At 50.0% G+C, this 15,688-nt stretch overlaps 1 protein-coding gene across 1 annotated transcript; it reads left to right on the forward strand.

Annotated features, from left to right (window-relative positions):
- The first annotated feature begins 7,203 nt into the window (after positions 1-7,203).
- On the forward strand, positions 7,204-15,455 carry RPN1 (ribophorin I). The gene is made up of 10 exons (XM_084292944.1): positions 7,204-7,461; positions 8,155-8,219; positions 9,760-10,066; positions 10,560-10,769; positions 11,740-11,932; positions 12,266-12,365; positions 12,632-12,770; positions 12,959-13,078; positions 13,563-13,808; positions 14,869-15,455. Exons 1-10 carry the CDS (start codon positions 7,246-7,248, stop codon positions 15,049-15,051), a joined length of 1,779 nt encoding a protein of 592 aa, XP_084149070.1. The 5' UTR covers positions 7,204-7,245; the 3' UTR covers positions 15,052-15,455.
- The last annotated feature ends 233 nt before the right edge of the window (positions 15,456-15,688 follow it).

Below are 15,688 nucleotides of genomic sequence, written 5' to 3' on the forward strand. Positions count from 1 at the left end.
TGTGGTCCAGATTTCGGGCTAGAGGCAAAACAGAGCCAATACCCTATTTATGCTACGAGGCTGTCCCACAAAGAGTGACCACCACTTGAGGCCCCTGTGGGACTCCCAGCTGCCCTCCCTGGCTACAGAGGCTCTCCAACAACACCAACGGCTTCCCACTTTTAGAGCCGGTGCTGTAATAGCAGCTAATTAATTTTTACAGCTGCGTTGGCAGCACGCCGGGTAATTTCGTATGATTGGTCTCAGTACTCAAGTGAAGAAGATGATCCAGGGGGTGAAGTAACTTCCCTGAGGCCAGTGAGTCAGTTACCTCGTTAGATCTGGGTCCCTTTAAATAGGGACGTTTCTGAATAATTTTTTTAACCATAAGACTTCTATAAAAATAGAGAGCAGTGCACACAGCCAGCACAGCACTGCACAGGCCTTTGCAGGCTGACCTTTTTTCAGGAATCAAGTTTTTGTCAGAGCAGCATGCTACCAGAGCAGCAAGTTCCATGAGCTGTTAATTCTCAGGCTCTGAAGCCATGACAGTGAAGGTCTGGTGAGCCTGAGACCTCCCAGCTCATGACATGAGTGGGTTTGAAGCCATGGGGCAGGACAGGCTGATGGCGCCAGGAACACTGCAGGGCCCATGGGTTGTGTCCCGTTGCTCCTCTCTGCACAGGGCGTTGTGCGATGGAGTGCACCAGCCACGTGAGCTCTGCAGCCAGGTGGTTTTGTGGCAAAGGTGGCCGTGTCATGCTGTTGTTGTACCCAGAATGTGTCACAGGACAGGAGCCCAGTGCCACGTGAATGCTGTGACTGGGACACTTTATGGTACAGGTGACTCGCAGGTCGCTTCTTCCTTAGCAGTGAGTCAGTGCTGAAAAGCATCCCAAAGGCAGCTCGGGGAAGGGAAGCTCTTCATGAGGAGGAACCAAACTGGATGCATGCACTCTCTCCAAGCCTGCAGGTCCATCCTGGATGTGAAGGGCCAGGGCTGGTCTGCAGAGGCCCAGAGGGCTCTGTCTGGGAAGGATATGGACAGATCCCTCAGTGCAACTCCTCAAAATCCAGCCCCCCTCTCTGCAAGCACAGGGTGCTGCACATGAGCTTCAGATCCGTCTGCCTCAGCTCTTCCAAATCACAGATTTTTCACAATCCCCTCTTATCTGCTCTAAAAGAAGTAAATTCTGTATCAATGACAACCACCAGAAGCCTGTATAATTTTGTGTGCGTGTTTTTGAAGAGTGTTGCAAAGATATTCAGCCTTGAAGGATAAGGGGTGTGTGTGGGCAGCGAGGTTTGCTTTGCTTTATCTTGGACAGCACTTTTCAATGCCTGGTGCCCCGGCAGCTGCAATTTGGATCCCAGGGAGTTATGACTCACTGTTTGCAAATCCTTGAGCCACCAAATTGAAGGTATGTCCCGCAAAGCACAATCACCTAAAACTGAAACGGTTATAAGTGGGAGGTAAAGCTTCAATTACTCTATCCTAGTGCTCAGGACTGGCTCCGGAACCCTGCCTGAATTTCTGGCAAATTGAAAACAACACCTCTTACTTTGTTTAAATGAAGGGGATCTTTCTGGGTTGTCTCCTTCAGTGACCTCCTCAGCCAACCTGAGAGCAATCAGGCAACAAAAGGTGCAATATCCCATCTACACCAGCTCAATACCAGCCTGAGGAACATCCGCTCTGCCTGATCTGCACTCCTGCCCTCTGCCAAATTGCTTCAGATGTTGGGGCGACCCCAACACCAGAACCGGGCTTGGCCTGCTGGAGTGCAGGGCAGAGGTGAAGGCTGTCTTTCAGTCCACTTTCTAGGTGACCTGTGTGGGGCTGCACGCTCCCCTGCTTGGCATCCTTTCCATTTGAGTGGATCAGCTCCCTGAGCAGTACCTGCCACTCAGGGAAAAACACACACAAAAAAAAAAACATATCAGGCATTTCTGGGCAGGCAGGTAGGGAGGAGAGCTGTGTGTGAGGAGCCTGACACCCACCAGGAAGAAAAAATGGAAGAGGAATAAGAAGGAATGATCTTTTAATCACAGGTTTCTTTTTCCTCTTATCATCAACATTTTTCTAGTCTGAAAAGAGTGATTGCATGAAAATTTATTGCATTCATTGCAATGATTGCATTCATTGCTGCAGACCAACGCTGCTCATAGCGGGTTAGAGCTCCCCGTTTGGTGGCACGTGGAGCAGCTTCTGCTCACCACCAGCCACCTGGCAGGGGGCACTGGGACCGTCTCTGGTGAAGGGCCACTGTGGACAGACACATACAGACCTGCCCTGAGGTTCCCAAAAACCAGGTGTGGGGCAGAGGTTTGGATTCACCCTGGCAGTGGGACCAGGGCTGCCCCTGCTGCAGAAACGCAAACTCCCATTCATAGGGCACGATCCAGTGAAGTCCCCGACTGTGGATGCCAAAAATTGAGTAACCTGGGAAGAAATCTGCACTGCCTCACAGCAAGCAATGCACAAATGTGAGGTTCCTGCAGAAGACACAGGACAAGAGCTGCCAAGCTGCAGATGGCCCCTGGTGCTGCTAGCAGGGTCCTCAGCTTCCCACCGTCTGCGCCAGACCCTGCCAAACCGAGGCTTCAAAGCCATGTTCAGCATGCTCCGTGTCAGTGATGGGCTTCCAAGATAAGTACACCATCAAGCGCTCTCCTTTCCAAGAAGAAGCTGAGAAAGAAGACGGGATGGGGATGACACCGTGACAGTGCAGCTCCCGTAACGCGCACCCTACAGACCAGGGTGACATTTACCCCTCACAAATAACCACAGGACGCCACTTCAGCGGGAAGGCAACCAGGCCCTCGCTTTTAATAACCATTATCACTGCTGTTGGAGCTGCCCGGGCCGGCGATGGCAGCAGGGGGAGGGAGGAGGAGGCAACCCCAAATCTCCCCCGCCCACCATCCCCATTCCCTGCTCCGTGTCCCCTCACGCTACGCCACCGCCGTAGCGGCCGCTATTCACCAAGGGGCGCTGCTACGCTACCGCGCCAGCGCAGCCTGCGCCGTGCTCTTGGGCGCCCCCTGGCGGTAGAAGGGGGACACGGGGAGCGTGAGGGGCACCCCGGGGTTGTGGGGCCTGGGGGGGACACACGGCACCGTGACACCTCTTTGGGCTGGGAACTAGCCACATCTCCCGGCCTGTGAGGAGAAAAGTGGCAGCACTGCTGCAGTGCCCCTCTGTTTGGGCACTGCTGCCTGCAGAAAGCAGCCAGGACCCCACAGCCACAGCCCCTAGCCTCAGAGCATGCCCATTCATTCCCTGCCCCGCTTGGTCCCCGTGAAAGGCAGTTTGTCTTTTCATGCCAAGATTCACACCCTTGTTCTCCTTATGCCTTCTCTGGCTTTACAGAAACCCAGCTGCCAGAAGCATTTTTGAGCTGGGTGTGATACAGAAGGGCCAGATTACTTTTTTATGGCTGGTTTGAAGGTGGTGCTGTACCCAGGCCCTGACAGCACCTGGAGGTACTTCAGTGGCAGCTGCATCACACCCTAATTTTCTAATACAGTTAAGCCAGTTCAGTTCCCTCTATCCAAAACAAGCTCTGATCCTGTAACAAAATCTGTACACACGTAGCAGATTTCTTCTACTAGCAACCCACCAGTGCTTGTCTGTAGCCATTTCAGTTACATTTTTAGTAAGCTTTAAAAAACAGAGTTGAATGTTCATTTTCTATGGATGAAGTGTCCTTGCAGCATTGTTTTCTGCACTATTGCCACAATACCTGTAACATATGTTTCACCCCTGTACAAAACTCACAGATGCTTTCCCATTTTCCTCTGGCAGGCTTTCCTGTGTGCTTCCCAACACTTCATACACTTGGTTTTTCTGCTTGCTGTGCTCAGACAGTGTTCTCCATTTTTTTTTTTTCCCTTCTGAGCCTCATGTTCTAACACAGCTAAGAAAGCAGGCTTTCTTCTTAAATCCAGGAAGACATAATTTTAAAGAAAGGCGAACATTTACAGGAGACTCCGCTGCAGATCCGTGATGTAACTTCAAGAAAGCCCAGAGGAACAGCCCTCGAGCAGACAGTGAGCCCTCAGCGCTGTCTTTGAGAAGGCAGGACATGTTTCCAAGGCAGATGAACAGTGCAGCAGTTGAGCACCAGAGCCCCCCTTCCAGGCCCACCACTCCCATGGAAGTCACAGGCGAGCCCAAACCAAGAATCATGGCATGTTTTGCTTGGCAGAGGCTCAGCGCATGCTGACTAGCTGTAAAATGAGGTTGTAAAAATAATGAAATTGGAAAGCTTTTTTTTTTTTTTTTTTTTTCCAGCTGTTTTTCAAGGGCCTTAGCAAGGCTAAATAAACTCTGCCATCAGTCAAACAGATCTTACCTGCACCCTTGTGGCTGGGGAATGCAAAACCTCACTGGTCCAGGACCGATAGCAGGGAGAAAAAGAAATGCCATCTGCACCCCTCTGGCAGACAGAAGGCTGCAGTGATTTTACATGTACAGTATTACAGTGAAACACCAATAAAATCCAAAGCACCAAGTTTTATACCAGTCATCACAACAGCCACATGTCTGTGGTTTTATTTATTATTTATTTTCTAGGATCACGGTCAGATCTGTATTGCAACTATATCTGCAAGCTCACGTGGTGCCAGAATGACTCCTGCTGTCTGTGCCCATGCACAGCCCTGTTTCACATCTGCTCCTGACCCGGGTTCCTCAGAAAGCAACCCATTATACCATGGTCCCCATGTGCCTGGTGTAAGCTCTTTCCTCCTTGAGAACAAATTGCTCTTCAAGATGACACAGCCCTGAGTTTGGCATCGTCCCTCTACAAACTGAAAAGCGTAGGGTTTTTCCTTGGGTACGTTTCTCATCCTGCCAGAGGAATTTATTAGACCACTCTCATCCTTCAACCCTGGCAGACTGCTTGGCTGGCACCAGCTCTGTTGGGGGTATTCCCCTCCCAAATGCTCAGTGCCCCTGAGGGGGACACGCTCTCCCTGTGGCACATCATCTGGGGCTGGGGTATCACATGTGGGTGGCAGAGGGGTCTGGTCACCTCCCTCATGCTGCCTCCACAGCTGAGCCGAGAGGACAGGGTCGGGGCAGGGTGCAAGAGGCTAAGGATGCCGGAGCCACGCCGGCACCGCAGCCTGGAACAATTAGAGTGCAGCATCTGGCCAGGGCCCTGCAGGACTTCTCATGTTTAAAACCAGCCTCTCCCTTCCTGCTCGGCGCAGCCCACGAGCTGTTCGCAGACGTAACCAGCAAACCCGGCCAGGGGCCTGCTTCTCTGATGCCTTCTGCAAGCACATTAACTGAGCCTGTACACAAGCAGCCATAGCCTGACACCATTTCATACTTGCTCTCTGCAAACTTAAACATGCAGGACAGCAGCAACAGGGGCCTGCAGCGCAAAATTTGTCCTACAAGCAAGAATCTTAAAGGCAATGGTTTTTCAACCTAAAGATAAATTTATACTTACATGGCAGGGCTGAAGTCTTGGAACAGACACTATACAGACTCAGTATGACTCAATTATCACAATTAGAAATGGATCTGAGCACGGGTTTAGCATATAACAGCCTAATTCAGAGCTCGCCAGAGTCTGAGATGGGTCAGATGTTGAAACGTCGCATTTGCTGGCGAGCTCAGATCCAGGATCTGGGCTGAATCCATCAGAGAGCAACCTTTGGCCCTGGATGTAACAACTGAAGCCCAATTATCTCCAGACACAAGGGGAATGTGCATTTCTTTCTTTCCCTCCCTTTGCCAGAAGAAATTTCCCTGAGGGAGAGAGGGGAAATTAAGGCTGGAGCTGTGTGTGTTATTAAAGCCTCAGTCTGGAGTTCATTTACTCCCTGTGACATGGAGGCTGGGGTTGGAGGAAGGACAGCGACAGCCGTTCCTGGGAGAGGAGCTTTCCACAGCAAAACCAACCCAGACAACCGGAGAGAGCCCCCAGATGCAGCACTGCTGGCCAGACTTAAATTAAAGCCAGCTGCTTGCTTCAGCCATCCATGTTTCACAGTTGTTTCTCCCCTAACTTGCCCACCCAGTTCCTGCAGCCCCAAAGCCTGGCTCTTTGGAGAAGATGGCAAAGATAAGGATGCTTTTCCTGGAGAGCAGGACCTGGAACGTTTCCCTAGCTGGAAGCACGAGCCAGAGGAGCTGGACACCCATCCCTGCAACCAGCTCCTGCTGTGCTGGGGGAACATGTCATCCAAAACACGTTGACAAAACCACCCTCTTGCACTAGGACACTAACAGGGCCAGCTGCCAAATTCACAGGTCTACTGCCTAAATAAGCAGAGACTGAACTCAAGAAGACTTCCACACTTTGGGAGGACAGAGAGCAGAACGGGAAGGCCAGTTAGAAGGCGATGTTGCTTGGAACATAATGCAAAGAAACACCCCGTTTTATTTAGCCTTTGCCAAGGGGCTTTTTGACTCCAGATCCAAACTCACAACGTGTAGGAAATCCCCTTCTGATACTCGGCAACCTCACGCCAATTCAGAGGATTATCTTTGTGACTCATATTAAGATACTAAAGAAAGGCCAAGCCCTGGATCACATTAGGGAAACATGAAAAGTCTGTTGTCCCACAGGGCTCGCAGGCTACAGCCCTGCTCCGTGGCAGACAACATCCGATCCTCACTTTTATCTGCTTCAGATGTTCGGGAGCAAAGTGTCAGCCCCCCCCCTTCCTCAGCCATGTGTTAAACCACCACCGTTTTCCTTTCTCCATCTCTCTCTGCCCAGGTCAGTTCAGGGTGAGCCACTGTGCCTTGCCATCCTGTGGCACTCTGCTCTGGCTTCATTTGACTATTATTGATGATTTTTAGGGGAAGATTTGAACTCAGCTTAAAACCCACTGGCGTTAAACCTCGCCTAGCAGGGCAGCATCCGTCTGCTCACCCTGCCAACACAACAAACCATCCAAACAAGCAGCTTGTTAGTTCTGCCAGGAGGCACAGTGAGGCTAGGGACCCTGCCCATGGAGTGAGAACAAAGAGTTTTGGTGCTTTTAGCCATTTTCCAGCCTCCCCTGCTGGCTCCCAGACAAAACGCAGCTTTTCCTACAAAAAAACAGAACCCACCCTCACCACCCCGCCTTTCTACTCAGGCACTCCCACGGCCACCTTCCCCCGGCGGGGGTCCTCAGGCACCACTGGGCGCCGCCATCACGCGCCTCCTCCCCCCGCACTGGGCGCCGCCATCTTGTGCCCTCCCCGCCCAGCGCGGGCGCCGCCATCTTGTGCCCTCCCCGCGGCGTGAGGCGGCCATGGCGGGGCTGCTGTGGCGCCTGCTGCTCTGCCTGGCGGCCGCCGCCGCCGACCTGCAGCTGGAGGAGGCGAGGCGCACCCTGGACCTCAGCACCCACCTGGCCAAGGTCTCGGCCGAACTCAGCTTGACCAATGCGGCCGGCACCGCCGCTTCCACCTTCCTGCTGGCGCTGGAGCCCGGCCTGGAGCCCCGCCTGGCCTACCTGGGCGTGCAGGTGGGCATCGGGGGGTATCGGGGGGATTCAGGGGGGTCCCGGGGCTCCCCCCGGGGCTGTGGGGTGCCGTGGGCACGGCTGGGCCCGGCCCGGCACCGCCCGCACAGGACACGTCGGCACTGCCGGCACTGCCGCTCCCCCGGCGGCCCTGAGCCCTGAAACTGGGGGGTTTGGGGGTTAAACGGGACAATTGGGGCTGGGGGGGTACGGAAGGAGATATCAAGGGGTGAGGGAGCACCCACGGAGCACCCTGTGCAGCCCCTGCCCCGAGGGACGCCAGTACAAGCCCCACAAGTGGCTGCTCTCATTGCCTCCTGGCTTGCTGGCCGCAGATTCCCACAGCTTTCTCGCTCCTTATCCCCAAAAAACACACAAGACAAGCAGAGAAAGCAGTTAACCAAGATGCTCGTTTGCACAAATTAGTGACTGTGCTGGCTTGGGGACCAAGGAATGTAAGAAGCTTGTAAGACTCCAGCATCAGTTCTGGCAGTCTCACCACGTTGTACTAATGAAAATAGCTAATTAAGGCACTATATAACAAATTAAAAAGTATCTGTTTGTAGTGCAAGCTCACTTGTACTTGCCTGCACTTTCTGTGGGGGTATCTCCTTAAAAAGCAGATAGGAGGTGTAAGGGGGTTATGCTGGTCATGTTAACTCTTAAACAGCAGTACTCTGATCTGTTTTGGAACAGGTAAAGGGTGAGGAAGAAGAGGAGAACACCTTGGAAGTGAGAGAGACTAAAGTTAAGGGCAAAAGGTGAGTGTCACCCCCTGAGGTCAGTACCTGGAGTTATGTGTCTGTCTTGCAACATCTTCCTCAGGGCGGCATAGAAGTATTCCGTAGTCCTGCGTACCTGCAGATCCTTTGAGTCCCTTGTTCCTGAAAAGATCAGTCTGTACTCAGGCTGCACCCAAGGGTGCTGCAAAGCCAGGGAGCACAGTTAACACAAGCAGCCAAGCCCATTTCTTGCAGCCCAAAAGCCTTTTTAGTAGTCATTCTCCTGCCTCTGATGTGCTTTCTTTGGGAGGTAGCACATGGCTTTAGATCTATGCACTGAGCCAAACACAAGCAGCACATACCTGCTTCCCACAGCCACCCAAGGCTGCTAGTGAGAAGAAAGCCCTGTAAGAGCCCGAATGTCTCTCTTAAATGCAGCTCATCTGCCTTCAAGGGGGTTCAGCTGTGCTCAATCTCTTGCACTTTCTGCCTTAAGTAATGTCCTGTTCCTTCATTAAGGGACAGCAGGTGAGAAAAGCATTATAGGTAGAGTCATGCTCTTCCTTATTGCTACCATCTGGGGCCTCAAATGATTGGCAATGATGATGACAGAGAGATAAGTGCTCTTTGGCTGTGTCCCCAAAGCACTGCTCTTAGTCCGTGATATCAGGGAGTCCCGGGGTGCTGGGTGCTGGGTGCTGTGCCCAGCACAGGCCTGGTCCCTGCTGCAGGAGCAGCTTTTGCCTGGGGCTCTGCTCTGCCAAGATTCAGATATTGTGTGTATGTTGTAAGCCTGGGCAGGCACGTATTTATGAGCCATGATTGTTGAGAAATAAAAGGTGCTTTTAAAGTGGTTTGGAAGCGTGGTGCTGCTGAATGTTAAGGAGTTAATGTAACAGTGCAGTTACCTTGCTCAGATGGGCCAGGCTTCAAGTGATCCTGCTCCTGGGCCATCAGGCATGGCTTGGAAGTCCTTTGCTTGCATCACCTTGGTCCATCTCTTGCATAATTACTGGTTTGGTGAAACCTCAGCCCTTGGTTAGTACCTCAGTCCAAAGCCGTGCTTATTTTCAGACTGTACCTTAATTTCAGCTCCTGTGGGCAAAAAGCTGAGAATAAACAGATTTTGTGGGAACGCGTGCTTAAAATGTTTGATTTGTCTTCTGAACATTCACACATGCTTCCTCTGATTCTCATTGCTCTTGTTGTCTGAAAAAAAGAATGGGAAAACCCTGCTGAAACATGCTTTATAAATGCAGAAGAAGGGAGGGCAGCATGTCACCATTCCATTTCCAAAATGGGACCCAGGTGTCTTTGTGAAGCAAAAGCTGTAATTGTGCCTGAACAATTTTGCCCTGTGTTGCCTCTTGTCCTGCTTCCTTAATCAAGAATAAACACACCCGCTCTGATAAGACATCTGTAGGCCTCTGAGGAGCAAATACATCAATGGCTGCTATCGCACACCGTATACATGACACAGAATCCCAGAAGAGTTCCCAGCCACAGGGGATCTCGCAGGGGTTGGATCTGATTGCTCTCTCGGGGAGATCTCACGTGACTTACCTGTCCTCTCTTCTAGTGGAAAATTCTTCTCTGTGAAGCTGCCATCTCCGCTGGCACCAGGAGGCAAGGTGCGCGTGTCTGTTGAAATGGTTTTCACGCATGTCCTGCAGCCCTACCCCACCCACATCACCCAAAGCGAGAAGCAGTTTGTGGTCTTTGAAGGAAATCACTATTTCTACTCGCCATACTTCACCAAGACCCAAACAACCCGGGTCAAGCTGGCCTCCAGGAATGTGGAGAGCTACACCAAGCTGGGCAACCCTTCCCGCACAGAAGACATGATTGAGTATGGCCCCTTCAAGGACATCCCTCCCTACAGCCAGGTAAACGTCCGCACAGACAGGTTGTGGCTCTGCAGTGAGCGTCACGCAAACATCGCACCTGAATCTCAGAGGCTGGTGGATGGAAAGCAGAGGCTTTGCTGTAAGAATTGCAAATAAGTCTGGGTCAGCCCATTTTCAGGCTGGGAATGTGTGCCCTGACAAGGTGCTTCAAGTACCAACAGTACTGACTGCTGCCTGGTGCCCACAGAACAAACCAAGCGTGGTTCTCCCAGGGCTGTATTTGCAGTGGGGGAAGAAATGCATCTCTATCCCCCCCTCACCGTTACAGCTCTGCCAGACGTGCAGGATGTGACCCGTGACCATGGTCTCTGGTGTCCTGCGCGAATTGTTTTGGGGTGGCTCAAGGCTTCCCATGCAGAGTTCTCTGCAGAGTTTGTCAGGGAAGTTTCTCTTGAGGACATGGAGACCCATAATTGGGAGGGGAGGTTGCTCCTTACTTCGGGGCTAATAAGTTACCTTTTCTCCTTGCTAGGACACTCTGAAGGTGCACTATGAGAACAACAGTCCATTCCTGACCATCACCAGCATGACCCGAGTCATCGAGGTGTCTCACTGGGGGAACATTGCCGTTGAAGAGACGGTTGACTTAAAGCACACGGGAGCAGTGCTGAAAGGGCCCTTCTCCAGATACGACTACCAGAGACAGCCAGACAGCGGGATCTCTTCCGTTAAGTCTTTTAAGGTTGGCATTTTACATTACTTGTTTTTACCATGGCTTCCCCCTTAAGGATTAAAAAGAAAAATAAGAATACAGTTGTCCTCTTCTACCATACCCAAGTAATAAGGGAAGATTAAAGCGCTGACCTGTTTTCAGAGAAGGATCATACCAAAAAGCCAGAAGTGGCTTTTGGAGGTAGAAGTAGGAAGTTGCATGCCTTACTGCATCTGATGGCCAAAGAAGCCACATATACCAGGGCACGTAGTGTTTTTAGTGTTTTACCACATTGTCACCTCTCCAGTCTCAGGGAGACTCTTTAAACTCCTTGATCCTCTGCACTGACAGCTCTGCTTTCTTGTTTCCACTTTACAAGGGCCCTTCATCCTTTCCTTACCCTCGTATTTCCTGAGTTTCCTTTTCTATCATACCATATTGAACAGTAATAGTTGGAAACTCACCCATTCATTCCTTGCTCACAAAGCACTCGACAAGACAAAGCTGTGGCTCTACTAGCCAGGTATGAAATGCATTTGTGTCTCCATCGGAACCAAAACCTTCCTCGCTGCTTGAGGCCTCCAGGATTGATTGTTGTAATTCTCTAAGGTGGTGCAGCCAAACAGAAATCTCATTTTGCTGAGTGTGAAGCCAGCAAGCTCAGTGATCTAGGAGCAGTGGGCTGGAGTGAAAAGAGAATTGCAGTCCTGGCGGGTGAGATGAAATCCCCTGCTGTCTGGTATATTTGGAACTGGGCTGGAGAAAGTGCTGATTTTCCACATTCACTTAGAGGCCAGGTGATTTTCGTACTGGCAGTCAATTCTGTGGCCAGTCACTTTTAATAGCACAATTTTACCACTCAGTGAAACTGAATGGCCATTTTGTTGTCCCTCATGTGGCAGCACTGTTTTCTTGATGCTTAACAGCTGTTACAGTTTCTGCCAGTTCCAGTGGAAATAACTCCGTGGTGGTGCACTGACCATTGCTTCTCTCCACGCAGACCATTCTCCCGGCTGCTGCTCAGGACGTCTATTACAGAGATGAGATTGGAAACATCTCCACCAGCCACCTCCTTGTCCTGGATGACTCCGTAGAGATGGAGATCCGTCCCCGCTTCCCGCTTTTTGGGGGGTGGAAAACCCACTACATCATCGGCTATAACCTGCCAAGCTACGAATACCTCTACAATCTCGGTGGGTGCTACAGGGGAAGGGAGTAAGAAACCTTCTTCTCTGTGTTTAAAGATGGTTGCTGTACAGTAAAGAATTCAAAACCTTGGTACACCGCACCTTAGCAACAACAGTTGCTAGGAATTATTTCTAGAATATGGAAATCCATCCCTCTTTTCTGTGCTTCTTTCAGGTTCTTGTAGACATCTGGTTAAAATACAGGTTTAGCGAGCTAGTGCCCCCTGCTGCCCGATGTATGCATCCAAATTCTGCTTTTGCTTCTGTTAGGAACTGAGTCTCAATGTTTCCCTTGTTCTTCACGGAATTGTAACCACCCTCTGGTCTTCATTCTCCTAGGTGATCAGTATGCTCTGAAAATGAGGTTTGTCGACCATGTATTCGATGAGCAAGTTACGGACTCTCTGACTGTCAAGATCGTCCTGCCAGAAGGTGCCAAGTAAGTGTCATTACTCCTGCCTTGTTACTGCAGAAGATGCTGTGTTGGTGGCAATTCTGCCTGCTCTAGTGGCCTGCGGACAGTGAAACAACACCATGACTATGCATGTAGAGGAGATCTTGGAACACAGCTTTGCTTCCTTTTCGAGTGGTGTTCAAACCACATAATTGGCCTTGTGCTAGAGGCCGCAGTTGGCCGGCCAAGTGCTAGGTTACATCACCTCAGTCAGTGTGGAATCACACAGGGCTGCCTGGCTTTATCCACAGGAATATCCATGTGGACAGCCCCTACGAGATCAATCGCGCTTCAGACGAGCTTCACTACACATACCTGGACACTTTCGGACGCCCGGTTATAGTGGCACACAAGAGCAACCTGGTGGAGCAGCACATCCAAGACATAGTGGTGAGTGTGGCCTCTCCGCATGCCTAGCATGACCAGTTGGGCCTCCCTTATTCATCATCATGGTCAAAACATCCATGGCTTCAGAAATAAAAACCTCCTGAACCACGCAGCCAGTTCTGCTGCTGCCTGAGGATTTCTCCCCTGTAGTAACATGGATCACTGCTCAGTGTTTTGAACTTCTCTCCTAGGTTCATTACACCTTCAATAAAATACTGATGCTGCAGGAACCTCTGTTGGTGGTTGGAGCCTTTTACATCTTGTTCTTCACCGTGATTGTCTACGTGAGGCTGGATTTCTCCATCACTAAGGTACAGTATGAGGAAGAACCTTTAGGAATGTTAATAAATTACTCAGTTGATGGTTGGAGATTTTTCATGGCAATAATTCTCCCTGAGTATTTCTGGGGATCGGGTACCCTACTAGACATTTAAATGGAGCCCGGTTTTTATGCTACCTGAGCGCTGATATTCATGCAGGGCTTGAATTGGTGTACTATGACTAATCTGAGTTTTGCCCTTCACATAAAAAGAAATTTATCTTTGATAAACGGGGACATCTGCAATTCTCGTTCTGCAATGTTTTTTACTTACCTTTTGTCAAGCTATTTGTTGGGCTAGGATGAATTCTGCAAGGCACTTGCCCTAGCCAGTCCCTGTACCATTCGCCTAATTGCTGTCAGTTGACTAAATCACAAAGGATGCAGTTTCTGTAATAGTTGTGTGGCAGATTGCAGGCACGGCTTGATGCAGATCAGATACTACTGCTTGGGTCTCCTCTTCTATCCTATTCTAGGATCCAGCTGCTGAAGCTAGGATGAAGGTTGCCTGCATCACAGAGCAAGTGCTTACTCTGGTGAACAAGAGGCTTGGGCTGTACCGTCATTTCGATGAAGCAGTGAATAAATACAAGCAGTCACGAGACATCTCCACCCTGAACAGTGGCAAGAAGTCTTTGGAGACCGAGCACAAGGCCCTGACTAATGAAATAGCTGCTCTGCAATCTAAACTGAAGACAGAAGGCTCTGACTTATGTGATAAAGTAAGATTTTACTCTTCTTTTCAAGTTCTCCTGCTTTTGGCTGTTAAATATTCTAGGCAACTTAATTTAAGGTTTAATTTCTGCAGCTTGTATCTCTGTCCTTCCCCTCAGTACCTTGATCCCTGCCTGAGGGTGTGAAGATCAGCTTTTTCTTTTCCTATTTGCAGTAATCTTGGTTTTGCAGCCCTGTAAGTGCTGTTGGTAAAACAGCTGCTCGCAATGTTTCTTAAACAGCCCCTAAAACCTGCTGCATGGGTACAGGTTAACATTTTTGTAACAAAGTCCTGATGCTTGGTATTGAGCTCATGGCAGTGACACGTGGGCAAAAATAGGAACTATCAACACATTATCAGTTCTGACGCTGCTACTCATACCAGCCAAACCAAAATCTTCTCCCTAATCTCCTACTTTCTTGCATGTGTGAATTTGGTGCTGACAGATTTTTAGTAACACGATGCTCCTCAGGGGGTATTTTGTTGCACCGTGTTGAAAGCTGTGGCAGAGTGAGCACACCCACTGTCCTTTCCTCCATCCACTCCATTTCAACACTTACCTGGAACAGCCACCTAACCCCGAGCAGGGGACATTTTAATCTCCAAGGTCCATTCAACCAACAGACACCTTTCTTAATCTGTTATCTCTAGGAGTAGCTCTGTCTTTAATAGCGCTGCTTCTCACACACCATTAACATTAACTGCAGGGGCACATCTTCCAGCTGTCATAGTTGTGATTTAGCTTAAAGCCTTTAAAATCCATCATTAAGCACTCTTTAACAGTCATTGCATCTGTTTCCTGCCAGTATGGCTCCTGGGTCCTCAGAGCCACTTTATCTGCGCTGCTTAATTATCCATTCATGAGCTGTTCCTCAATGTGATGGCAGAAAGAGGCAGCAGCTCAGGAGACAATATTCAGGGACTGGAGACATTTCCATTTAGCACTGACTTCATCTTTTGCTCCAGCTCAACCATCTCTTCTATTTCAGCTTCACTTAAGAATGTATTTTTTTGTTGTTGTAGTTGTTTTCTCCTCTCATATTCCTTTCCTTTCTCACTCCTGTAAGGTAAGTGAGATTCAGAAGCTGGACAGCCAGGTCAAGGAGCTCGTTCTCAAGTCCTCAGTTGAAGCCGAGCGGCTGGTAGCTGGCAAGCTCAAGAAGGACACCTACATTGAGAACGAGAAGATGCATTCCAACAAGCGCCAGGATCTGGTCACCAAAATTGACAACATCCTTGACGCACTGTAATGCTCCGGTTTAGCTGTCGGGTGAAGGGAGATGAGAAGCCTGGGACTGGATTCACTTTGAGCCAAAACTCCATCCCAGCAAAATTAGGGAAAAAAAGTTGCCGTGAAAAATACCTGCAAGTATGTTTTATTTTTAGATTTTGTTCTCTAGAGGCTATCTGCTCAGCAACATTTGCTGTGCAAGGGACCACGCTGTCATGCTGTTGGGCTGGGTAACAGGGTTTCGTTACCAGAGGTGAGACTGGACCTGGTTATAAAATAGTCTCCTGCTTTCGGTTTTCCCTGTACAGATGTGCCCTGACTAAACGCACACAAACAGCTAGTCTGAGCGCAGACACATGGCAAATCCAAATGTTGCATCTCCAGAAAGAATTAAAGACGCCTTTGTTCTACTTTGAAATAAAACCGCTGCTGCCTCGCCTTTTTATGTTGGGCTCGGGGTTGGGGGGAGAGGCTGAGGGGTTGGTGCAGAGGAGCTGGGCATCCCTGCCCCTCTGCAGTCTTTTGCTTATTTAGAAGGAATTGTGTAGGATTCACAAATAGCAGGACCAGCCCTTGCGCCCGTCACATCCAGACCAACAGAATTCCCCTTGCATCATCCACTAAGCTTTTGCACCACCTGTCCTATGTGAGGGGTA

Source organism: Netta rufina (genome assembly GCF_964035555.1).
Source record: "Netta rufina genome assembly, chromosome: 10".
Classification (NCBI taxonomy): Eukaryota; Metazoa; Chordata; class Aves; order Anseriformes; family Anatidae; genus Netta; species Netta rufina.